This window comes from Pyrus communis, chromosome 7 (genome assembly GCF_963583255.1).
Source record: "Pyrus communis chromosome 7, drPyrComm1.1, whole genome shotgun sequence".
NCBI lineage: Eukaryota > Viridiplantae > Streptophyta > Magnoliopsida > Rosales > Rosaceae > Pyrus > Pyrus communis.
The window spans coordinates 2,898,704-2,923,507 of record NC_084809.1 but is presented as its reverse complement, the minus strand read 5'-3'; the positions used below and the strand labels follow the sequence as shown (position 1 = coordinate 2,923,507).

Below are 24,804 nucleotides of genomic sequence, written 5' to 3'. Positions count from 1 at the left end.
ACCTAACACCGTATAAGCAGTTGGAGTGCTGAAAAGCTAGATAGGCCTTTTTTCTGAAAGATGTGATATTACTTTTGTTAAACTGTAAATTGTGAGTGGCATGAATAAAGATCGATGGAGATGTTAGTGCCATTTTTTCATGAGATTCACGTCAAGGAAAGGATAATCTATAACGATGATCTATCGATGCCCTTCGTATATATAGAATGGGTAATGTTATGGAAATCAAATTTGAAGACCAAATTTGTAAACTAAATAACGTATAACCAATAAGAATAAGCACGTTTATCAACGTGTAAGTAATAAGCCAATTATCAACTTCCATGTCCTTTAGTTTTCAAAATTTTGTCTAGAGCATCTTAAGAAATAGAAAGTAAGCACGTTAATCAATACATAAACAATAATCCAATTATCAACAACCATATCATTTAGTTTACAAATTTTAATGTTGAAATTTAGTCTCTTTAACATTACCCATGTACATAATATGTGTGTATAGAGAGAGGGTTTCTAGGTTTTGGTTAGCCACATTTAAAGAAAATGTGGATACTATTTATTTGGTCAATATATTATTTACATCCATATCGCGTGGTTATTGTTGCTACTGTTGATATTGTGAAGTTACAAAATATTATTATAATATGGCCCTCAATAAAGTTGTTCACTTTTACAATTGGTTGAGATATATTTGCACGCATGACCGAAATTAGCAACCAATAATTCAAACCTAATGATAATTAAGTATAGTTTTCAAATTCTAGCTACGCAGTCGATGTATGAGAAATGACAGCAACAGCATATCAGCAGATGAATTGGGGAGGGGCAGAAGCTTTGCAGAATTAATATGCTGATCAAAGTATAAAACCAAACTTCAAGTTTGTTCAAGAGAATGCTTGGAAACTTCATGTGCGTTAAACATAATCTTCCAGTTCTTAATTATCCGTCCTTTTCCTTCTATAGGGCTGGAAATCCTGCATGCATACGACCGAGTTCTTACGTTTCATGTAGGTTGAGTCCTTGGTTTCGTATGTATTATGCGTTTTCATCGAGTCAACTCATACAATAACTAGATCTAGTTGCTTCGTTTTTTCGGTTAATGGCACGAAATAGAGCACGAAGAATGCAACTAGCTAAGCACACATCAATGGCAACAAGCTGACATCTTCACCAAACTGTTCACGGTTGCTGCAGATCATGACATTTCTACCTAATTGATGAACATCCTTGGCTTCTTTCAGCTTCGTGCTTGTGCCTCGTTCGCGAGGAAGAGAAAGGAGAAATGAAAAAAAGAAAAAAAAAAAGGGTTTTATGGCTTATTTAATCTCAGCCGCACAACCTCATTAAAGCCTATCCAACGGCTGAGCGTGTGATTCCCTTTGCTTACAGAACAGGAGTGGCGGAGCGTGTGAAAGTCGGGAAGCGAAGCGAGCGTGCGTCTCCCTTTTTCCGATTTCTAGGTCTCTGCGACTGCAATTTCCTCGATCCAATTCGAAGAGACCCTTTTCACCTTGCGTATTTGCGACTTTAATTTCGGATTTAGTTTTCTGTAACTCTCTCTCTCTACTTCCTTTCTCTTGTTTTCTGTATTGTCTGTGTTGAATTGCATGAATGTGTGGTGGTTTGTATGATTGTTAATTTTGTGTTTTTGTTGATAGTTTTTGAGATCTTTTGCAGCTGGTTTTATTGGGTACCTTTGTTCCTTTTATTTTTGTATTATGATTAACGTTAATTGACTTGTTAATCGAGGTACTTTTGGGGTTTGTCAGATTAAGTACTTGAAATTTGATCCTTCATTTGGCTTTTCATATGAAGAATTGAGCATAATTTTCTTCTGTTCTGCAAATTTTTGTACTTTTTCTTCCAGCCAATGATTCTGTTCTTAAAACTGGTTCTTTTTGTTTGTGTGGAGAGTTTTATTTCCTTGTTCGAAGGAGTATACATGATCGTATACAATCGTATAGAATTCGATAAGGTAGTCTTTGAATGGTTGTATTTATCTTTTCAGTTCTTCAATCCAATCCTGGGAGGAGGAAACCCAACTTATTGTTCTTCGTTCTGAGAAGAAAGAAGCATGCTTTGTCAAGTTTCGGTCACATGGTTTATGGATTTTCGACGTTTTTTATGCCACCTTAATTGCGGAGTTTGCAGTGTTGTAACTTGACAATGCAATTTGAGTTTCTTTTTCGTTTTTCCCATATGCCTTGTCGGAGGAGGTGGGCGGTTGGTTTTAGCTTTAATGGTGTTGCGAGAGAAATTCAGTTTTAGCATTTGTATCTATTAACCTTTTTCACATTTCACTGTGTTTGCATATTTGCATTCATATCTTACATTTTACTTTCTTGTGTTAGAAAAAAGTTAAACCTCGTGTGTCTTCAGGTCTCGTTGAACATCCTTGGTGATGGCATATTTGTTCATGAGTAAAAGTTTACCTGATCGTATACCTTGCATTAATATCTGCTCCTTTCTTGATCTTCAGGTCTTATTGAACATCCTTGGTGATGTCATCTAGGCGCAATGTTCGTTACAGCCCTCTTGCTACGGATGATGATGATGATGTTTATGGAAGACCCAATGACCCTCGGTTTGACTATACGCCAAAGTCCTTTGATAAAATCCCATGGAAATCCATAGTTCTTGCTCTTTTCTTGCTTTCTCTTGGATCTTTGCTTCTGTTTCTTTCATACTTCATTTTCACCGGTCACATGGGAGGGGAGCTGACTCAAGCCTATGGCCTTTTGGCGCTCGGAATCCTCACCTTCCTCCCTGGTTAGTCAAAAGATATTTCCATTTCATTCTTTATCTATAATTGTCTTTTGTGAGAACTAACAGTTAATATGACTGATTGACAACATGGTGAATGCTAATGTAGGCGGGATTAGATTCTAGAATGGATAACTTCATATGACTTTTACGTGCCCTAATTCTTATGTTGAATTTCCGCTTTGATGTAAATACTCGAGCATAGAGGCAAAGCATAAAACCGTATTTCTGAGTCTGGCAATTGGCTATCTGGATACATTTTCTGAAATACTTCGTACGTGTCTCAGTACGCTGATTGACTGACTGATTTCTTATAAATGTTATGACCTGCAGGCTTTTACGAGACACGAATTGCATATTATGCATGGAGAGGTGCAAAAGGATACCGTTTTGCCTCCATTCCGGACTACTAGAGGGCTTTTGCCTCCAAATTTCCAAATAATGCTTGTGGCGACGGACACGGTGATGTAAAATCCACGTTGTATAGAACACATGAACGGTCCATATGTAACTTCTTTTCCATTTATTTGTTGTTAAATGACTTCTTGCTATTGAAGCAGCACACGCATACACAGTTCATCGCATTGGTATTTTCTCCGGCTCGTAGGTTTTAAGACTGTTTATCCAGCAGAAGTTTGTGTTCATATTCTTGTAGCCAAATTATGCCTATTTTTTCAGTGTTTTGATTGAAACTGTGAGAATGAAACACCCTGGTTGGGGTGAACGATTGAAACTTGTAGATATGTAGGGGTGAATGAACCACAAAATGGAGCATTTGTCTTTACACCTTAGGTTTTGTGTTTGAATCCCTCTTCCGTCAGTAAACATCATCGCTATCTCCTGCTAGTTATTCAAAAATTAGTTATTTCGGTTACGTAAAACTTAGAACTTCGATTTCATGTCAAGAAAGTTGACAGAAAAAAATTGTAAACAGGAAAAAAAAAATCCAAGCTCAATTTACAACTCCTAATTCCTAAGGGTCAATACCGAGAAGGAGAAATTCTCAAACCCAATCGAGCAAAATGTCCATTTTACCCCCGCAATACAAAACCAACTCATGGGAACTTCACTGTCGTTTCACCAAATCCCATGGGCCAATCAGTCATTTGATGTTGAAATAATTGAGATTAGTAAATTAGATTAATACAAGTTGGTTGTGGCCCCGGTGGCGGAGTGAGTGAAAGTCGGGAAGCGAAGCGAGAAAGAATAAAGACGACAAGAAGCCCTTCTGCGTGTCCCTTTCTTCGATTTCTGGGTCTCTCCGACCGCAATTTGCTCAATCCAATTCGAAGGCAGGAACCCTTTTCGCCTTGCGTATTTGCGACTTCAATTTCGGATTTAATTTTCTGTAACTCTCTCGCTACTTTCTCTCTCCTTTTTTCTGTGTTGTCTGTTTGAGTAGAATTGCATGAATGTGTGTTGGTTTGTATTATTGTTAATTGTTTGTGTTTTATCGATATTTTTTGAGATCTGTTGCAGCTGGGTTTCTTTGGAAATTAGGCAGGTATTGGAAAAATTGGGGGAAAATGTTACAGAATTTGTAAAAATTGGGAATTATTAATTTTCTATTGTGATTGAAGGTTTTACTGATTGGTTTGTGCGAAATTGGTTTTCTGTTTCCAATTTGAAAGTGGGGTTCTTCAATTTCTGTTTTTTTTTCCCTGTTGTTTATCTTCCTTACTGTGTTTTTGGGATTTTTGGATGACTGATCTATCGAAATCAGGGATGGGAGGGCTTTTCAAGATAGATAGCTTACTGCTCTTGTAATGTCTGCTGGGGTAATGTCAAAATTTAAACTTTTATGTTGATTATGTGTTTGTGAAATTTCTACTCCAATCAGAGTTGCCTACTTTTATCATTGCTTTGACTATTCGAGAACTTTCGGTGTGAATTTCATCTGTACTTGCAAACTTATTGATAAGATGTTTGTTATGAAGTATGTGAAATCAAGAGTGTGGTGCATTGCTTTTCCAAATCTTGTGGGGTTTAAGTAATTCGATTTGTGCACTTGAAGAATAAAAACTGGTAGCTAGAGGAGAGAGCCGGAGAAGAAAGAGAGAAGGGTGTGAGATATGGAACCAGTGGGGATTTGTTGGAAAAATAAAACTAAAAATAAAATAGGATCAATTGAAAGTGAGGATATGTACTATACAATTATCGGTTCTTGAATTTATATATATTTTTTTATAAATCCCTGTGGGTATATTCGATATTTTATTATTTGACTGATGACTAAGAGGTATCTTTTAAAAGTATATATTGACATTACTGTAAGACCTTAAATTTCACGTATATGTTGGTGCATGTTGTATCACATGAATTTGGTATGGTCCCTCCCCGCTAACCATGACCATGAGGATGGCTAATGTGAATGTAAAAACTGGTGTTATCTCATGCACGTTTATCTGAATATTTGATGTACATTTAGATTAGGAAAATGGAGGGACCGGTTGGCCGTGGTGGCAGCAGTGTGGATACTTATTTATCAAATTACAAGCTCGGAAAGACTCTTGGTATTGGTTCTTTTGGAAAGGTTAAAATTGCAGAGCATGCATTAACTGGACATAAAGTTGCTATCAAGATCCTTAACCGCCGCAAGATTAAGAACTTGGACATGGAAGAGAAAGGTCAGCCCTCTATCTTTGTAAACCGATGATTGAATTTGATCATTTGTCTTTTCTACTTAAGAGTTCTGTCTTGAATTCAGAATATTAAAGCTTTGTACTTGGTTGTATTATCCTTCCCCTTTCCCCTTAAATTTGATGCAGTGAGAAGAGAAATCAAAATATTGAGATTGTTTATGCATCCTCACATTATACGACTCTATGAGGTCATTGAAACACCATCTGACATTTATGTCGTGATGGAGTATGTGAAGTCCGGGGAGTTATTTGATTATATAGTAGAGAAGGGTAGGCTGCAGGAAGATGAAGCTCGTAACTTTTTTCAACAGGTAATTTGTCAATTGTCTTGTTGTATTTATTTTACTATTGTTTTTGCTAATAATATGAGTTATATTTTTTTGGTAGATAATATCTGGCGTAGAGTATTGTCACAGGAACATGGTTGTTCATAGAGATTTAAAGCCAGAAAATTTGCTCTTGGATTCCAAATGCAATGTGAAAATTGCTGATTTTGGTCTGAGCAACGTAATGCGTGATGGCCATTTTCTCAAGACAAGTTGTGGCAGCCCCAATTATGCTGCTCCAGAGGTATAAAGATTGTAGTTGGATGTCTTTCACATTATTTTGAAGTAGTTTGCATACAGTCTAGGCTTGATTTCTCTTTCCAATGATACATTGCTTTTATCTTTGGTAGGTTATTTCTGGCAAGCTGTACGCTGGGCCTGAAGTGGATGTGTGGAGTTGTGGTGTTATACTATATGCTCTTCTTTGTGGCACACTTCCATTTGATGATGAAAATATTCCTAACTTGTTTAAGAAAATAAAGGTATTGCTAGATCTGGTTCTTTTGTTTACTACTATAAAATTGGTTTTTCAGTTTTCATCTGATATATTATTTCTTTAGTTTTCAAATTATATTAAGATCTAATTCTGTTTATGCTTTTGGTTTTTTGTGTCCACTGACAATCAATTTTTTTCATTCGCTATCATGAATCAAATAGTTATATGCTTGCAGATTATTAGTTACCTGACCTAAACCCACACCATTTTGTCTTCAGGGTGGGATATACACTCTTCCTAGTCATTTGTCACCTGGTGCAAGAGATTTGATTCCAAGAATGCTCGTAGTTGATCCAATGAAGCGAATGACCATCCCTGAGATTCGTCAGCATGCATGGTTCCAGGCTCATCTTCCTCGTTATTTAGCTGTTCCTCCACCGGACACCATGCAACAAGCAAAAAAGGTTCCTTTCTTCTGTTTACGTTTGTAAATTGCAGTTATAATGAATTTTCTGGTTTCTTCTGTCTATTATCATAAGTTCTTCAAGTGGCACCTTTCTTTATGCAGATTGATGAAGAAATTCTTCAGGAGGTAGTTAAGATGGGATTTGACAGGAACCTTCTGGTTGAGTCGCTTCGTGGTAGAGTACAAAATGAGGTTTGTACCTTTGGAACTCATCCTCTTGATTTTCCAACTGAGACTTACCATCTGCATCATGTTTCAGGGAACAGTTGCATACTATTTGTTATTGGACAACCGTTTCCGTGTATCCAGTGGCTATCTTGGAGCTGAATTTCAGGAGACACTGGTATGTGTCCTCTGTTTTCGATATTATACCAGCGGCTTGGTTAGAAAACAAAATTTCCTCTTTTGAAGCCCAAGACTAAACCTGTTGGCCATAATCTAACAACATGAAAGAAGCTAGGGGAAACTTTTACAGCATCGGAAACAGGAATATGATAGATTTGTGTACAAACATAATATGTGCCAAGATATACGTAACGTGATAGAGGAAAATTTATTCAAAAGCTTGAACCGTTTCTATCACGCTCAACATATATTCTTTTCTGCTGTTCAGTTTCTGTTAAGATTTGGCACCATTTGGATTTGTGTTTCATTTTTGTTGATATGGTCCAGGAATGTGGTTTCAATCGTATGCAGCAAGGTGAGACTGCTGCTTCACCTGTTGGGCACCGCCTTCCTGGATATATGGAGTATCAAGGAATGGGTTTTAGACCACAGTTCCCTGTTGAAAGGAAATGGGCTCTTGGCCTTCAGGTTAAATTTCTTTGGCTTTCTCTCTGAAGTATTATTATTTGGGAGGACATTGTGAACTTCAAACTTTAATATGATTGTTGTTGATCTATTGCTGCCTTTTATTGCCAGTCTCGAGCACATCCTCGTGAAATAATGACAGAAGTCCTTAAAGCTTTACAAGAATTGCAGGTGTGTTGGAAGAAGATAGGACACTACAACATGAAGTGTAGGTGGGTTCCTGGCACTCCAGGTCATAATGAAGGCATGATCGACAATTCTGTGCACAGTAACAATTATTTTGGAGATGAATCCAGCATAATCGAAAATGATGGTGTTATGAAGATGCCAAATGTGGTCAAGTTTGAAGTACAGGTAATAGTTTTTGTTAGATCGCTCCTTAATCCCATACTTTCTCTAATTTTATTTAGTCATCAATCTACTGTTGTGTTTGGTATCAACGGAGTCCACTGCTCGAGTATGTATCCAGAACGAAATGCTCACATATTTTGCCGCTGTTTTGGGTCTTAACAGCTTTTTAAAACTCGGGAGGAGAAGTACCTGCTTGATCTTCAAAGGGTCCAAGGTCCGCAGTTTCTCTTCTTGGATCTTTGTGCCGCTTTCCTTGCCCAACTTCGCGTCCTTTAGAGGTAGAGAGCTAGGCCTTCAACAAGTCCTTTGTGAATCTATCATGACGCCTGTGAAAAAATCTTGCAATCGCGACGCTTGAGAAAAAACCTTGCAATGTGTATATATAACCTGTCCAGTTTGGGCTGCTTTACTTGTTTACGTCGCATTGCCCAGTTTTATATGGGTAATCGTGTTGTTATTGAGCCAGTATTCCACACTGGCCTTGGCCGAGTCATTTCTAGTTTGGTATTTGAAGTGGTCTGTCCCGAATTTTCGTCGTCACGAACAAATTTGTACGAAAGAACGAACTAACCTCCTTTGGAGAAATGCTTTAATGCAAACTTTCTGGCTTCATATCCTTGGAATTGAAGTGTATTTCAAAGTACTGTAATTTATTTATGCAACTTGGACGAAAAATTGTTTTGCCTCGTAGTTGTAAATGATTTACCATCATCGATACAAATCATTTGAAACCCTCTTTTATGCTCTATTTACTCATCTCCAGTACAAAAGCTCTGCATCAGCTTTTGCCTGCCTGTTATGATCCGCCTGTGGTTAAGCAGGACATAGCTGGATGCGTAGTGGCGGTGTTCCAGTTACGGTTAGGTTCCGTTCGGTTCGGTTTTTGACCGAAACGGAAATTATGGTTCGGTTCTATTCAGTTTTGAGTTTTTTTCGGTTCGGCTTGTTACGGTTTGGTTTTTTTTTTTTTAAGTGGTTAGAGCGGAGCAAAATGCTTGTGCAAGCAGGCAAAGAATACTGAGCATCAAGAAATTATGAAACGTTGTATGGCCAATTAGTGTGGATATGCATCGTCAGCCCTAAGCTGATTTAGGGTACATCAGAGTTCAAGTACGTCACCTTCATGCACTAAGATTCTTTGTTTCTTGCTAGCTCTATCATTTATCGCATCTATTAAAGCTTTTACTTTATTAATTCCATGAGAAAAATATTAAGAAATAACTCCCTGGTAGAGTACTCAGAAAACATTGAAAACCAAAATAATAAAACAAATTAAGATTCACACACATCGATGATTAATTTTTATCAGAAACAATATTAACAATGAACTACGTTGAGAAATTAAATCGTTGAAAACACAAAGTCAAAACTCAAAAAAGCGTCGTTTTAGGGTAAGGGATTATTTGGTTTGGTTCAGTTCGGTTCGGTTTTTCAAACCACGAAAACCGAATCGAACCAACTAATTTTGGTTTGATTCGATTTGACTTGGTTCGGTGTTTAGTTTTTTCGAGTTTCGGTTTTTCGAACCCACCCCTAGTTCTAGTACCACACAATAATTTTTTTCTCCATTTTCATTGAAACAATGACATAATTATGGTTTGAGATAGCGCCCTTAAAAATATATTCCAAAAGTGATGCAAATCGGAGCTTAGATATTAAATCTGATAATTCACACTGCGCCTCTTTGTCTTCCTTCGGGTTTAGGGTTTAGGTGTGCTTTTAAAAAGACTGCAAGCGTTTTTAAAGAAAATGTTTTTTGGTTCCAAAAGCACTTAATGTGTTTTTTTCAGGATTTACTTGCATCTTTACTAAAGAATGGTTTTAAACACATTTTCACCAAAAGCACTTTCAGTCATTTTAAAATCACATCTAAATGAGCTCTATTTTTTTTAAGTTGTGTTTGTCTAACATGTGGTTTCCCTTGGCTTATGTCCAATATACACCAAACAAAACCTCAATTTTCCAAATTATTGAATCAAATATTTAATAAAACTTTATTTTTTTTTTTTTGAAGAATTATAGGAAATTATTTCTGTACTTGTCACTTTTATTAGAAGAATTCGAAAAATTAGAACATAGAAGGGGAAAATAGAAGTGCGCAAAATATATTCCTTTATTATTACTTTAATTGGGTCGAAGTTTGAACCCAAACTTCAAATTACATAAAATTCACTATTTCTTTGAAATATATTAGAATATCACAAATATTGCAAAGAATGGAATTCCAAATTGATGTGTGGAATCAAATTAGAGCATGAGTTTGTTTGAAAAAAAAAAAGAAAGAAAACTAATTAGTTGACAAAAAGCAGATTGGCTGCAGATCAAGTGAGCTCCAGAGTGACAATTCACCATCACTACTCAGAGAAACATCCATTGATGATGAACCCTGCTCCTCCTGTTTCGAATCATTTGGTGGGTGTTCCGCCGCCGCTACAGTAACAACCTCCTCCTCTTTGTTCTTGTTACTGCACGCTCTCTGAAGGTTGCTCAAACACTCAGACACCCCTCTCCCTTTCCCATTCCCCGATCCGATTCTCAGCTTCAAGCACTCGAGAATCCCATTGAAGGCGTAGAGAGAAGCCGAAAACTTCCTCTCGTACTTCATTCTCTTCATGGCGGCTCTCAGCATGGAAGGCTCGTCGGCATAGCTGTCAGCCTCCGGAGCCGGCTCCTCTATCTCCTCAGCAATCTCGAAAGGCGACGGAGAGTAGTAGTTTGAGTTGGATGCTCCGATATCATCGACAAACTGGAAGTCTATCACTCCAACTTGATCTCCGTTCACTTCCTCCTCTTCTTCTTGTTCTTGATCAACATCTTCCTCCGATCCTTCCGCTGCGAAATTTGCATCTTCGCCGCTATAAGTCTGTTGCGCCACTTCACTCAAGTTACCGTACTCCATGTGATCAGTTTCCTTGTCAGTCAAGCATGATTCGAAGCTCGACGTCATGTGGTCAATGCTGCTTGCACTGATGTGATCAGTGATGATTTCTTGGTTGTTGTTGCTTGTGATATAATAATCTTCGGGATCGTTGAGAAAATCTGTATATTGGGTTTCGGAGAAATCGGTTTCTATTGCTTGATTTTGATCGTAGTGGTGGTTGATAGGGAGAGGAGCAGAAGGAGGAAAGCACGAGATGGCGTTGTTTCTTGCCTTCAACCTCTGGAGGAGGAGGTTTGTGATCTTCGAGGGCAAAGCTGGAGTTGTAGATTGCGATTGGGAACAAGGCCAGAAGTTGGTTCTGGTGTTGGCACCGCGAAGCAAGCAGGCAGCTTCGTCGTAGGCCCTGGCTGCTTCCTCCGCCGTGTCAAAGGTGCCTAGCCAAACCCTAATTTTTTGAATGGTGTCCTTAATCTCGGCCACCCATCTGCCGGAGGGCCTTTGCCGGACACCAACAAAGCGCTTTCGTGCCCTACGTGCTCCGCCTAGCTCAGCGACAGCGGAAGCTTCCTTCACCATCTCATCCCAAGCCACGGTTCCCACACCTGAAGTAGTAGTGTTTTCTTCCACTCCCTCACTAACTTTTCTCTTCCTTGCCATTTCTAGCTACTAGCTATCAATTTCTTTTGAGTTTATGCTATGTATTTGCAAGTGGTTGATTTAATTGAAGTTGGCTCTGATGCTATTGTGCATATTTATAGGTAGGGGAATAGGAAGATTTTCTCATATGATTGAATCATTGAATGCTGAAATGGTCTTACCGTTTGTTTTTATTCCTTTTTTTCTTATTAGTCTCGGGCTATAAACAATAGGCCTATTTGTCGAAATTCTCCCTAAACTTGTAACCTACTACTAATTTACCCCTTAAACTTAAATTTTAGCCAATTATCTCTCTAAACTTTTATTTATGGCCAAATTCCCATCTTCCATTAAATATCACACATTTCATCCATGATTCCGTTAGTTTGGAGGGCAAAATTGTTATTTAGAAGCAAACATTTTTTGCCCATTTTGAATTAGCATCTTGGACATGTGGCATGCCATTGGAGGCTGTGGTTCTGTGGGTGGGCTTCGAAAACAGTCACAGAGAGAGAGAGAGAGCAACAAGGAGCTATTGGTGTGGTGATAGGTGGGTTGCGAGAAGGTGGGTTTGCAGGGAGAAGGGAAGGGGGATCACGACTTGAATCGAGAATCTGGGACCTGCCACTGGAGGTTGTGGGGTGAGTGGGTTATGGCGGGGTGGTACCGGGACTGAATTTGAGAGAAAGGGTAGGCGAATGAATTTGATATGAGATTGGGGGTGGCTGGTGGTTTGAGATTTGGGATGGGTGAGAAGGGCTACAACCGGGTAGAAGAGGGGAAGTGAGAGAGATGTGGTTTTTTATTTAGGAAAACTAATAAAAATGGCTTGAAAACTTTGGGTTTTAATGATAAGGACAAAATAAAGGGTAAAGTGAATAGTACCATGATTGACTTTTTAGTGTAAAAATGTGGTTTTTCATTAAAATGAACAGTACCGGAAGTTTTTCGTTAAAATTCCCTTTTGATTTTCTTTTTTAAATCTAACTTTTATTGTGAATCATGGATAAAATATGAGAAATTTAAACGGCAAAGGGGAATTTAACTATAAATAAAAGTTTAGAGAGATAATTGACTGAAATTAAAGTTGAGGGGGTAAATTGGCACTAGGTTACAAGTTAAGGGGGTGTTTCAACAAATACCTCTAAACAATAACCAACTTAAAAGAGACCTCCAATTGTTAAATTTGACCCAGCCAAAGATGCCAATATGATCTATCTTCCATGCTTATTATTTTTAGAAGGATAATACTTTTTGAGACTAAAAGGGTGACCTAAGCCAATAAGTCTTCCTGCTTTGCGAGGTTAGGGGATGTACTTTTACTCTGCAAAGAGGCTATTTTCACGACTCGAATTTGTGACCTTTCGGTCTTGAGCAACCTTTCTGTTGGCCAAGGCTTGCCCTCAGGAGGGATGCCACACAAGGATTTTCTAGATGGTTGACCATCTTGATACTACTTTTGCCCAAACTCGCTTCATTTTTTTTAGACTAATGTGACATTATTTCCTTGATGATGCTATTTGTTATCATAACAGTTGATTTATTTGACACATATGACTAAACGAACTCCAAATGAAATGAATTTTGCTCAATATAATTCTTAGATTATGGTCAAAAGAATGAACTGTTCCAAATGTCTTATGATATAGTGAAATGCTATTACGTTACCAAAAAATGAACCTTTCATCCTTTTCGAGAACAAGAAGAGTATTGTCATTTTAAAAGTACATATCACAAACTTAATTATATGAAATTGTGAGCTTGAATTGGTCGTATCTCCTTGTACATGTATTTTATATGGTTTTAATAAACTATATTTTATAAAATTAGCGAGTTGCGTTTTAGCACCAAGGAGATATAAACATGGAAGTAGAGAAAGGGACTAATTGTACTCTTCTATTAAATATCTGATGAAAACAGTTACAACTTACAAGTGCATCAGCAAAACAATTAATCAAATGATGCCTAATTAGCCAACAGATGCTTGCTTAGTGAGCTAATTATAATTAGGGGCGGAATATCCATCGTCACTACAGGATAATTATATTTATTACACCAGATTAGAGAAAATTACCACCAAATTGGTCACCACCATTCCATTATCCTTGCTCACCCCTCATTAGAGAAAATTACCACCAAAACAAAATGGTTACGAAACAGCCTATAGAATTACATTTAAACTTATATATACTAATAAGATTATCTCAAAAAAAAAAAAAGGGGTTACTAGCTTGATTGAAAACAAATTTTTCTGCACCCAAAATTGTTTATCCAGTTTTCATTTTGAGTTCTCCTTCTCACAGTTTCGCTTTTATGAAAACAATAATACTAGCAACTGACTCTTTACCACAGTAGTAGAAAAGAGTTGAGTCATTGCATGACGGCATGAGTTCGAATTCCGTCAGTGATTAATCTGATATCTAATCTAACAAAATCTATCGTTGACAATAAATAAATAATAATAATAATTCTACGACTAATAACGTAAGTGAAACAATATCATTTTCATGAAATACCAACACTAAATTTCTAAGTAGTAGTTTGGCGATAGTTCCAATATCCTCCTCCTATCCCCAATAAAAAGGTTCTAAAAGACGTTAGGCACTAGTCAGGCGGCGGGCTGGGGCCTAACGTCTAGGGGGCTAGGTGGGGTCTAGGCAGGCGCCTAGGCGAACTAGACGGATTTAATTAATTTATTATGTTTCATGTAAATAAGTGTCTATTTATACTTAATATATATATATATATATAATTTCATCATAAACTACAAAATAGAATGACATATATATTATGAGCTATTGGAACATAATGAAAACATGGGAAACAAGCATATAATGTGTGTTCATTTAAATATTCAACAAATCTCTTACAATTTATTGAAAAAAAATAAAATGCAAAATGAAAGTTATCTATTTTCTGTCTAAGTGAGTCGCAACCTAGGCGAGTGCCTGGGCGGGCTAGGCGGGTGCCTAGGCGGGCGCCTTATTTGGTCTAAGCGCCATTTCTTAATTTTCAAATGCCTAGGCATTAATCGGGGCAGTGACTAGCCGTCTAGTGCCTAGGTGGGGATTTTTTAAATAGTGATCAAAACTAAGGGCTCATTTGTAAGTACTTTTAAAATGATTAAAAACAGTTTTAGGGAAAATGCTTTTAGGTTTCAAAGAAGTGCTTTATTTAAGAAACACCAATTATGTACTTCCTCCATGAAGTACTTTAAGTGTTTTTCTAGGATTACTTGCATTTTTACTAAGAATTAGTGCCAAACATATTTTCACCAAAAACGCTTTCAACTATAAAAGCACTTCCAAACGAGTTTCAATTTATAAAAGCACTTCTAAACAAATTCCAATACAACAGGTCTAAATATCTCCAAATGGTAAAGCCACTAGCTTTCTTTTGATAGGACAAAAATTAAGGGAGTGAGGATCCTCACTAGATCCTCTTTGTGAGGATCTCAGGGATCCTCAAATCACATCCGTTCATCGTACATCGTACGGTAAGAAATTATTGTAAATTTATTTAAAATTGAATATAAACAGAATCTGACGAAAACTGACTATATAATGTACGATGAACGGATGTGATTGGAAGATTTCCAGGATCCTCACAAAGAGGATCCGGCGATGATCCTGAGTGAATTAAGGGGCAAGCATTCTTTTTTCACCTTGGATGTGACTTGTGGTATTCACATTGCTTTGGGTAAATAGCCATACAATAAATTAACCTAATACACTTTATATTCATTAAAAAAGTTTAAGACGATCGATATTTACAAAGCCACCCTACAATGAAGCATGTCCAGCCCACTCTAACACATTTAATTACATGATAACTAATAGTTATTATTTTTTAATGTCATCTTATTATATAATCATATGTTTTAATTTTCTATTCATTATCTAAAATGTGGTTTACGTCACACGGCATGCTTACAAAATGACATTGTTGGGCTTTTCCCAACTAGTATCTAAATTAAACAAAGTGAATAATAATTTTAAACTTAGAACTTCGAAATCTATGTCTAATAAAATGAAGAAAGATACCATCCGATAAATAATTTATGTACCCTTGACAAAAGTCGTGAGCTAATTCTCAAAAATTTATTCAGTTTTGTAAAGCTCTGCAAATGTTATTAGGAAATTATTTTTCGTAGCATTTTTCCGCACCATAAGCTTCTTAAACGTGGTGTAGGACATTTAAGAGATGTTATGTGTGTCAGATAACCGTTCACAATCCTATGTTCGAAATTTTTGAAAGAAATTATGTGTAAATTCTATCTACAATTATGAAAACATGAAGATTAATAAGTTATCAACTTTGTTGGGTTGGTTAGTATTAAACAGTTAGTAACTTTGTTGGATTAGCGGCTGATACGACCTCATAAAAAGCACAAGTTAGCAAGCACACACCAGTGAAGAAGATTTGAGACAAAAAAACAAAGAACAAAAAACACAAAGAAAAAACAAAAAAGGAGGTAACAAAGATCAAATGGGGTAGCAAATCGAAGGGACTGTACGGCGGACATAGACATAGAGAAACGAACGAGTCCGAGAGAGCCGAATCTTTCGACTGTTCACACTTTGAAGTTAACCATGAAAACATTAAAAATTAAAAACTAAATAAATTGCCTTCAACCTTTAAACTTTGGATACAAACCACCACGGGGTGACAGTGATTGAGACGAATTTCAGACCAGTATTCCAAACAACACGTCCTGAGTTTCGCTTTTTACCGTTGGTGAATCGCACGATGCTGATTAGGAGAGGCTAAAATACCTATGTGAGTCTTTCCGGCTCTTAAAAGAGTAAACTGCCATGGCGAAAGCACCAATTGGTCCATTATTGAGAAGAAAAGAAAAAAAAAACCTTAGGACACAAATTTATGATAAAAGTAAATCTGTAGGGATACAATAATTTGTATATATACCACGGTTAATGCATCTATCATATATGTTTAGCTTTCATTCATCTATATTTTTACTGCAACTAACGCTTTAGCGCAGTGGCAAAAAACAATCATACTACGCACCATGGTGTGAGTTCAATAACCACCGATATTCTTCGAACAATTAATTATGTAACCCGTCATTGCTATCGCTATCTAAAATAAATTGTGCCCATCGACTTCTATTTATTTAATTAAGAACTAGTATTTGCCTACACACTTTGTGTGTATGAACACATTTTTTTAGAAAATGAGAAGGAGAGAGGGAGAGAGAGAGAGAGAGAGAGAACGTGGGAGAGTGAGAGGTTTTTGTTTTTGGTTTTTTATTTTTTATTTTTAAATATTAAAGGTATTTTAACATTACTTGTAGGTAATGCTTCAATAAAAAATAATAAAATTTGAACCTGTGAAATTACATTATTGCCTATAATTTTTTTTTGTGTGATAAAAGATTAAATAGTCTTTTCACTCTCTTTTTGTTGACAAAAAGATTTTCATTAATTAATAGAAATTACAACCACCTCTACTTATGCACGATTTACGTCACTTTTCTTTCTTTTTTTCCCCTCTTGCGAACAAGAGAAACATAGATTGGACTGCATATCATGTGTTCATCATCCTGATTAATTTTAAATTACAAAGAAGATAATATTATTTAAAGTTAGCATGGAAAGAAAAGCTAATTGCGTAAAGCGAAACCTAAACTTGAAAGCATGCCAAATGTCAGCATCTTAAGCTTCCAATTTTTATAAATGTTCCTGTTTCTGGGGTAGGGGGAAGGGACCAGAAAATTAAGAATTAAAAATATGAGTGTGCGACATAATCACATAAATTATCGGCAAGGTTGACAAATGTCATGTTTATTCATGAGGAAAAAAAAAGTCTTAAATTATTAATCTGGAAAAATGGAACCGTTCCAACGTCCAAGAATGTTGCAGAAGTTGTGTTTTGAGTTGACAAATGGAACTTCAGAACCACCCACAATTTAGGGTTAGTTAAGTTAATTGAGAACAAAGTCTACTTTACGACTGTTAACGGTATATCAAGTCAATCACATATTATCGTGTGGTATTACTTCACGACTGTTAACGGTATATCAAGTCAATCACATACTATCGTGTGGTATTTCAAGTTCAAGGATGAAAATGCCCTTTGACACAACGATGTTTGAATGAAAATACACGTTTTTAAGCCACTGACATCAATAAAAACATGAATGATATTATCGATATTACAACGATAGTTAATGAGATAGTAATGAATTTAATCATTGAATACGTTACAACTCACCAAAATCACTTACAGAGAGAAACACATGAGAAGTGCTTCTTAAAAAAATCACACGGCTAACAAGCCTAAATGAAATATCACGTATTTTACACACGGCTAACGCGCGGCACAGGCTGTTTCGTTCTTTCTTTTATATTTTTGTACAGACAGGTAAGTTCGTTTTTATGTAAGAAGACAAACTGCTTACTTTCAGACTCCAGCTTGAAGAAGGGGAGTGCTGTGTCCATCAGTGCTTCGCGGATGCTGCATTGGCATCAGAGCTGGATCCCTGTAAGCAGTGCTTAACTTTTCATAAAATGCAGAGATTCTAGGATCGTTCACGTCTTCTCTATCTTTCTTAATCAAACACTGCATCAAAACGCGGTAATAAGGTTCTTATATACATGCCAAATCGTCGGCTGAGATATATATTCCTTTAGTTTTTTAATACAACGAACCAAATTAAGAAGATTATAACCAATTCGACATCACTGTCAGATATCGATGGTCTGATGAGATAGGGTATATGCAGGATAAGAACCAGATTTGGAACATTGACCAACTATAATTCCGTTGCAACTGAAATGAACGATAAGTTGATAGCATCAGTGCAGACATACCTCAGCCGGATAGGCTTTGAATATTGGAAGGAATCGTTTGCGGCAGTACTCATTGAAAAGAAGCGTGAGAATCGGAAGAGGAATGGTCAGACTGGAAGCTAAGGGAACCTTTTTGAGCCCAAACATTCCAATTGCAATGATGTGCATCAGCACCAAGGCAAAAATTGTTGAATTGTGCACAGTTGGCCAAAATTTTCCGTCGGTTTCATACTTTGGTGCATATACATTCAGAAACTGTTCGAAATTGTCAATATATGTCATCAGAATATAAATAACCAAAACTTGTTAAATACAACGAAAAGTACAATAAAACTTTGATCAACAACCAAATACAAACTTAGATGGTACAAAATACGAAGTAATGTTGAAGTGTCAGCCTACTTTTTGATTAATAAGTTAGCAACTCAACTGAATAGGATCCTATATGAGCTTCTAGATCAATAAAATGAACACAAAATTCAAGATGCAACAACAAAGCGAAAAATTGATCATGCAGAAAGCTTCCTTGTCTGAGGTTTGGAGGTGCAAGAGGAGATTGGGCTTGCACCGATTTTTTAATTTTATTTTTCATCACCCTTGCACCAATATTTAGTCATGAGACAACCCACATTTGGGAGGTTCAGTCTGATCCATTTGAAACGCTAATAGGTACCAAAAAGAACCCAATACGTTGCATTGGGACTTTTCAAAACATGACGTTGTATTGTGTCCTTAATACGTACTTCCCACCCATGTCCATCTTCTTTCTAAATTAAATTATAATCAGTTTGTTATAGTTAGAGAATAATTTTTCACAAAGAGAGATCATCCAACTAACCTGGTTACGGAAGATTATGTATCCCAGACAACAGTAAACCAAGAGGAACGGGAGAATTAGTGGAGCTAGGAAGAAGTATGTTATTCCGAGGAGTTCAAAAAAGAGAACTCGAGGAATTTCACTATGGTATGGAATTGAAGGAACCTCAAATTCATCATCTTTTCCTGAAAATGGTCTTTTTATGATACTCCAAATCAGGGGACTCACGCGGAAGAGTTCTGAGGCTAGAAGACTGGTCCATCCAGATGTCACAACATATGCAATGAAGAATGATGCCTGCATCCAATATAAGAATCTATATAACAACCTTCATCATGAAATTCGTGATGCAAACAATTGGTTTCAAAAGTTAAAGATACAGCATTTCAGCGGAATCTCAAGTTTACCAGACAAATAGAGTAATATATGACCATAAAAGGACCACGGGTTTTTGGTTGATAACAAATTTTCTTCACATTATCACCAATATTATAAATTGATGACGATTGAGGATAAGTTTTTCAAAAGTTATGGATCAGGAAAAAAAATGACCAGGAAGCAAAGTTCAAACTTCACAACTTTGTGTGAACCCTTTAAACAGTTACACAACGTAATGAAATTGCAAAAAGCAACTAAAAATTAGTATGATTATTCTAGCGAGAGGAGAGATACATGCTAACGTGACATGTATTTTTACCTGTGCTGGAACAGCATCAGCAAGTATCCCCGGAATCTTTTTGGGCTCAAGAAAGATATTGAACCGATAGAGAACTGTTCCTGAAAGTGTATTTGCCAAGAATATATTCCATATTGTGAACCACAACATCTTGCCGCATGCACTTTTTTGTATCTGACTGAAAGAGATGTATCCTTCCATGGAAGACAACATTATCATGATGGGTGGCACAAAAGAAAGGAACAATTGGAGAATAAGACTTGGAAGATATCCTGTTATGACTTCACTGACAACTGTTCTGAAAGTCAAGAAAATCGTATGATTCAGCAGATCGTAAATAAAACAGTAAATTAGTAAAAGTGATAAATTCTCACTTACAGGTCCAGTACGCTTTTCAGAAACGGAAACCAGGTTTCCAACTGCTCAAGATGAGTAAGGCCTTGCACAATTACAACTGGAATGAGGAACAGAATTGTAAGAGCAGTATATGCAACCACCACCACCAGCTTGGAGATCCATCTTTTTATAAAAGATGCAGAAAAGAAGGGCCAGTGAACGTCCTGGGGCTCCGGGGCCCTCTCGGTAACCCATTCTGTGGGATTTGCTCCTTGTTGAATGTGTAAAGCTACTGCAGCACCAAGCCGAGACTTGAACGACACAAAAGCAGCTCCAACTTCCTATTATTAATATTTTGGGCATTCGCATCAAATTTCATGTTCATATAAATCAAACAATTTCAGAAAAATCTATTGGAACTCTGATCTTTTTTCCTCTAAATTTCCGATATGTCTTTTACAAGTCAACATGTAGGTATGCACGTTTATTCATGCAATTCGTAAAGCCACCATAACAAAAATAATAAGAGGAACAGTGTGTGCTACTCATTTCTATTATTTTTCCTGAATACTTTTGTTTCACCTCTACAACAACAACAACAACAAAGCCTTATCCCACTAAGTGGGGTCGGCTGTTTGCTAAATGAAGTCTTAAGCAGAGGAGGACTTCTTTAATACCATTAGCAAACAATTACTATCACTCTTTTGAAAAAAATAATAGCATGAATACCTTTCCTGCCACTGACGATTGCTCCATTCTCACATTATCTTCTAAATCATCCAATTTCTTTCCATAGTGATCTAAAACATCAACTTTGCGTCCAAACAGCCCCCAACAGCCATCACACCTTAATCTTTGCTGAGTATTAGTTTCTGATCTCAGACGCACGAGCTTTCGGTATAGCTTCCCCGCTTCACTCTACAAGGAAAAGAAAATGAATTGTTCTCATATCTCATTGATAGAGAAATGTTAATTGTTACAATTTTGTTCAAATGCTCTCTGGTTTGATGTTTCAGAAACCAAAAAAAATATAAAGTACGACTGATAGCCAGGCAGTGCAGGATGAAGCAAGTAGAAGGGGACTCTGGAGTGTGACGTGTAATAACCTAAATAGGATACTCATAGTAATTACAGAAGCACCAAGCGGGGCCTTAGAATACAACCAAAAAATTAACTCGTTGGGGCTTAGTCTGATACTCATCAAAAACTAATTAATTAATTAAAGGTTGTGAAAGCTTAGCCTCATAAAAATTAAAAAGTCAATCCAATGAAGATGATGGAGCTCGAGAACAAATTAATTCATAAAGCTTTTGTTTTTCAGCAAAGAATAATGAGGTACTGAGGGTGCATAAACAGATATATGATGTGTTTGATTATCTGCACACATTTCCAGGACTATCTAATAAAAAATGCATTCGAGCATAAGCACATGTCAGGATTATACATGACAGAATGCTTACAGTGAGACGTTGGAGTTTGTTAGTTCGACGAACCATTGAATGTGAAAGATATGTAGAAGGATAATACTCTGTAAAAAAATTCTCAACAGTTTCACTGCAGCTGCTCCCAGATGAGACTGGAACAGCACGAACTAATACTGTAAACTGATGAGGCTGAGGTTTGGATGAATAGAAGTGAGCAATTCTTTTCGATGAGATAAAGCTATATTCCTGCAGTTATAGTCATCAAGTTGAAATCACAATTAATTCTTTCTTTTCGACGAAACAGAAAATTGTGATGGAATAAGCCATGAAAGAGAAACAAAAACCGACTTACATAATAAAGAAGATAGCAGACGACTCCAGTGAAAATGTATGCTGCACAAAAGTGAACCCATAACCTTGGGGAAACCGAAACAGATAATCAGGGTATCTTCAGAATAATTTTACTATGCCTGCTATATATATAATAAAATGTACTTGAAAATGATCTAGCAACAACAAAGAGGAAAACTCCACATAGACGTACATGCTGAAGTTATTTTGAACAGCAAGTGAGAAAGTTATTCAACCAACATAAGTCTAAATCTGGGTATTAGCTCGAACAACTTCACTCGCACCTCCTAGTCTATGAGTGTACAAGCACAAAAAGTAAGAGAAAACTCCAATACAATTGCCGATCTCTAACACAATATATCCAAAGTAAGCTTATATTTAAAAATTCTCCCAGAGAAATTAGAAGACACACCAGAGACCTATATCCAAATGTCAACCCATGTGCAAAAAACTGCTATCCCGCCTTTCGTTGGCTTTAAATGTGCAAGCATATAGAAAAGCATACAACTTGGTTACAACGATTGCCAAGGGAAATCCGGTACATCCTAGGTTTTTCACTTTGAGCGACTCACTAACTTAAAATGCCATAAACTCAATAGAATTGAAAGCCAACAAAGACGAAAATTACTGCATTTGGGGAACAATGTGTTGAAATATGAACCGTAAACAGAGTTTAGCTAAAGCAACAATTAACCAAAACAGTAATAACAGACACTGTTCAAATACTGCAATTTTATGTCAAGTAAAAAACTTTGGTCATCAAAATTCCCACAATGAAGTAAGTAATTACCATTTAGAGCCAACATTCACATTCGAAATGCTGAAGGAGTCCAAAGACTTGCTGGGCAAATCCGAAATATCAAAATCCCTATTCAGCTGGTTCCCCAGATAATTTATCGGAAGCAGAACCAAAATCCCAACAATCCCAGCAAACCCAAACACTCTCAAACTGCATCAAAACAAAGAAACAAAGCCCAATTCAAATACTCACCCAAAATTAATCTCAACACACCCAGCAAACCGAAATACTCTCAAACTCCATCAAAATTAACAAAACCAAACTCAAATAGGCACCCAAAAATACTCTCAACACACCCAGGAAGCAGCACACCACCATTTTCTTACCCCCCACTAACCTGAAGATAAAAATGCGCATGAAGACGACAGCATCCAAGCTGGTGACTGACAGAAGCTCGTCCTCAGAGGGCTGCCACGCCCTCCGCACCCAACCCGCCGTCGGCAGCAGCCGCTCGAAATTGAACTTGTTGCTCTCCTCCAACTCCTCCTTGGCCGCCACCGAGCGCGGCGAATAGACATTGAGGTAGCTGGGTTGCTTCCTGAGTATTGAATACAGAGTGAAGAACAAGAGACAGAGGGCGAGATTGATTCCCACCGACGTTAAAAGCGCCGAAACGATCATTTCTTCGTAGCAAATGGATCGAATTCAAATAGGCACAGTTCAATTTTCGAACTTTGATCTAGTTGATTGGGAAAGTGATGAACTTTCAGCAGGAAGCAACCGAATTTTTCGAACTTTGAGCAAAGTTGAGGGGAGAGGGGAGGGGTAGGATGGAGATTTGTGCCTGAGAGTTACTGTGCAACGGAAGGTATCTCACTTTGTTTTTCAAAATTGACGATTGTACCCCTGTGTCCGCGTTGGCTCCCGCCATGTACCCCTGGGACTTATTTCTGTTCAACAGAATGAACCGCTCCTTCGATTGCGTTTCGACAGCGGCCGGCGCCGTCTCGTCGTTGCAGCCGTTCAAGAGACCAGCGTTCTTAAACAAATCTGAACTCGAGCAGTCAGCCCTCCAACTCCGCCGAGAGGAAGCGGAACAGCATAAAAGCCGACAACACCATCATGTCGTCCCGAATCCCTTCAATTCCGTCCCCGCCACCGATTACCATCGCGACCGGGAATCGGAGAGGCGGAATCGTGACCGAGACCGGGAATGGAACCGTGATCGTGAACTGAAGAGGAGGCCAGGCAGCGGGAGCGAGAGAAAGTGCAGGAAAGGGAATGCCAAGTGAGATGAATGGTAGTATTTTAGGCAGGGGCAGGAAAGGGAATTTAAACTTGTAAGTCATAGGTAGCTCTCACTTTGAGGCTGTTTAAGGAGAAATTTTAGCGTGACGGTCACACATATTATAACATGAGTGAATTGATAGTACTATGACGATTGTTAAAGTATATGAAAAACTGGTTTCTATTTAGAGAGAAAGAGCAAGACAGAGAACAGAAAATGAACAGAGAGGAAACTCAATGGTTTTTCTTTCTTTTACTCTCGCTATATGATGCAGAGAGGATAACTATCTTCATATGTCAAAAGAGAGCACTTAACATGCTTTTTACATCACTGTTAGCCTTAACTTGGGACCACACTCACACTACAATTCATCTTAGTCACTCATCTAACTAAATTCATGGATCAAACAACACATGGCACTCATGGCCTTTTAATAAAATTGAACTTTACACTTTGCATCATTTTGCATAAGTGAATACACCAATTTAAACATCTTATTCTAACTTTTGCCATTTCAATCACAGTTCGATTTTTTCTTTCCACTACTCCATTCTGTTGAGGAGTATAAGCCATTGTAAGTTGTCTTTGTATGCCTTCAGTATCACAGAACTTAGAGAACTCAGATGATAAGAATTCTCCACCTCTGTCACTCCTTAGGCATTTAAGTTTGAAACCACTCTGCAGCTCCACCATTGACTTAAACCTTTTGAAATAATTGAATGCATCAGATTTGTATCTGAGGAAATACACCCAAATCATCCTTGTACAGTCATCGATGAATAACATGAAGTATTTGTTTCCAGCCAAGGATGCATTCTGCATAGGACCACAGAGATCAACATGTATAAGTTCCAGATGACAGTTTGCTATCCAGGCTTGATCTTTTGGAAACCAATCTCTATGTTGTTTTCCAAATTGACATCCTTGACATACATCTTTGATTGCTTCTAGGAATGGAAGACCATGCACCATATTCTTCTCATTGAGTTGTTGAAGCCCTCTGAAATTCAAGTGACCTAGTCTTCTGTGCCAAATCTGAGTAGAGTGCTCCAT

The 24,804-nt window shown here is 37.4% G+C and overlaps 4 protein-coding genes across 10 annotated transcripts; 2 read left to right on the top strand and 2 right to left on the bottom strand.

Annotated features, from left to right (window-relative positions):
• Positions 1–1,372: 1,372 nt before the first annotated feature.
• LOC137740177 (uncharacterized) lies at positions 1,373–3,352 on the top strand. 2 transcript variants are annotated; one of them, XM_068479999.1, is made up of 3 exons: positions 1,373–1,457; positions 2,477–2,766; positions 3,094–3,352. In XM_068479999.1, the coding sequence occupies exons 2-3, from the start codon at positions 2,499–2,501 to the stop codon at positions 3,171–3,173; spliced, it is 348 nt and encodes a 115-aa protein (XP_068336100.1). In that variant the 5' UTR covers positions 1,373–1,457; positions 2,477–2,498; the 3' UTR covers positions 3,174–3,352. The 2 variants fall into 2 exon arrangements, with proteins under 2 accessions (XP_068336100.1, XP_068336099.1); XM_068479998.1 differs by having other exon boundaries at positions 1,379–1,546.
• A 567-nt stretch (positions 3,353–3,919) lies between these two features.
• Positions 3,920–8,208, top strand: LOC137739136 (SNF1-related protein kinase catalytic subunit alpha KIN10). Of its 4 annotated transcripts, none has more exons than XM_068478639.1 (11): positions 3,920–4,052; positions 5,189–5,387; positions 5,529–5,713; positions 5,790–5,972; positions 6,079–6,210; positions 6,443–6,628; positions 6,733–6,822; positions 6,890–6,973; positions 7,303–7,443; positions 7,552–7,794; positions 7,954–8,208. In XM_068478639.1, the coding sequence occupies exons 2-11, from the start codon at positions 5,198–5,200 to the stop codon at positions 8,065–8,067; spliced, it is 1,548 nt and encodes a 515-aa protein (XP_068334740.1). In that variant the 5' UTR covers positions 3,920–4,052; positions 5,189–5,197; the 3' UTR covers positions 8,068–8,208. The 4 variants fall into 4 exon arrangements, with proteins under 4 accessions (XP_068334740.1, XP_068334741.1, XP_068334742.1 ...); XM_068478640.1 differs by having other exon boundaries at positions 3,932–4,052; positions 5,194–5,387; XM_068478641.1 differs by having other exon boundaries at positions 3,932–4,108; positions 7,327–7,443.
• A 1,870-nt stretch (positions 8,209–10,078) lies between these two features.
• Positions 10,079–11,329, bottom strand: LOC137739332 (ethylene-responsive transcription factor ERN1-like). The gene has a single exon (XM_068478892.1). The coding sequence runs from the start codon at positions 11,327–11,329 to the stop codon at positions 10,079–10,081; it is 1,251 nt and encodes a 416-aa protein (XP_068334993.1).
• A 6,172-nt stretch (positions 11,330–17,501) lies between these two features.
• On the bottom strand, positions 17,502–23,745 carry LOC137739435 (CSC1-like protein HYP1). 3 transcript variants are annotated; one of them, XM_068479001.1, is made up of 10 exons: positions 22,861–23,745; positions 22,515–22,673; positions 21,726–21,789; positions 21,410–21,619; positions 20,679–20,867; positions 19,992–20,290; positions 19,635–19,911; positions 19,166–19,234; positions 18,142–18,375; positions 17,502–17,890 (listed from the first exon to the last, which is right to left on the bottom strand). In XM_068479001.1, exons 1-10 carry the CDS (start codon positions 23,142–23,144, stop codon positions 17,732–17,734), a joined length of 1,944 nt encoding a protein of 647 aa, XP_068335102.1. In that variant the 5' UTR covers positions 23,145–23,745; the 3' UTR covers positions 17,502–17,731. The 3 variants fall into 3 exon arrangements, with proteins under 3 accessions (XP_068335102.1, XP_068335101.1, XP_068335103.1); XM_068479000.1 differs by having other exon boundaries at positions 18,959–19,234; positions 22,861–23,744; XM_068479002.1 differs by lacking the exon at positions 19,166–19,234.
• Positions 23,746–24,804: the final 1,059 nt, after the last annotated feature.

Bases quoted from the DNA above. Each gene is read 5' to 3' on its own strand.
- LOC137740177 (XM_068479999.1), top strand. From the start codon at position 2,499: ATGTCATCTAGGCGCAATGTTCGTTACAGCCCTCTTGCTACGGATGAT. The intron at 2,767-3,093 runs GTTAGTCAAAAG...TATGACCTGCAG, and splicing joins AATCCTCACCTTCCTCCCTG to GCTTTTACGAGACACGAATT.
- LOC137739136 (XM_068478639.1), top strand. From the start codon at position 5,198: ATGGAGGGACCGGTTGGCCGTGGTGGCAGCAGTGTGGATACTTATTTA. The intron at 6,211-6,442 runs GTATTGCTAGAT...TTTTGTCTTCAG, and splicing joins ACTTGTTTAAGAAAATAAAG to GGTGGGATATACACTCTTCC. The intron at 7,795-7,953 runs GTAATAGTTTTT...GGGTCTTAACAG, and splicing joins TGGTCAAGTTTGAAGTACAG to CTTTTTAAAACTCGGGAGGA.
- LOC137739332 (XM_068478892.1), bottom strand. From the start codon at position 11,329: ATGGCAAGGAAGAGAAAAGTTAGTGAGGGAGTGGAAGAAAACACTACT.
- LOC137739435 (XM_068479000.1), bottom strand. From the start codon at position 23,144: ATGATCGTTTCGGCGCTTTTAACGTCGGTGGGAATCAATCTCGCCCTC. The intron at 19,235-19,634 runs GTAAAAATACAT...TATTGGATGCAG, and splicing joins CTGATGCTGTTCCAGCACAG to GCATCATTCTTCATTGCATA. The intron at 18,376-18,958 runs GTTAGTTGGATG...AATTTCGAACAG, and splicing joins ACATAATCTTCCGTAACCAG to TTTCTGAATGTATATGCACC.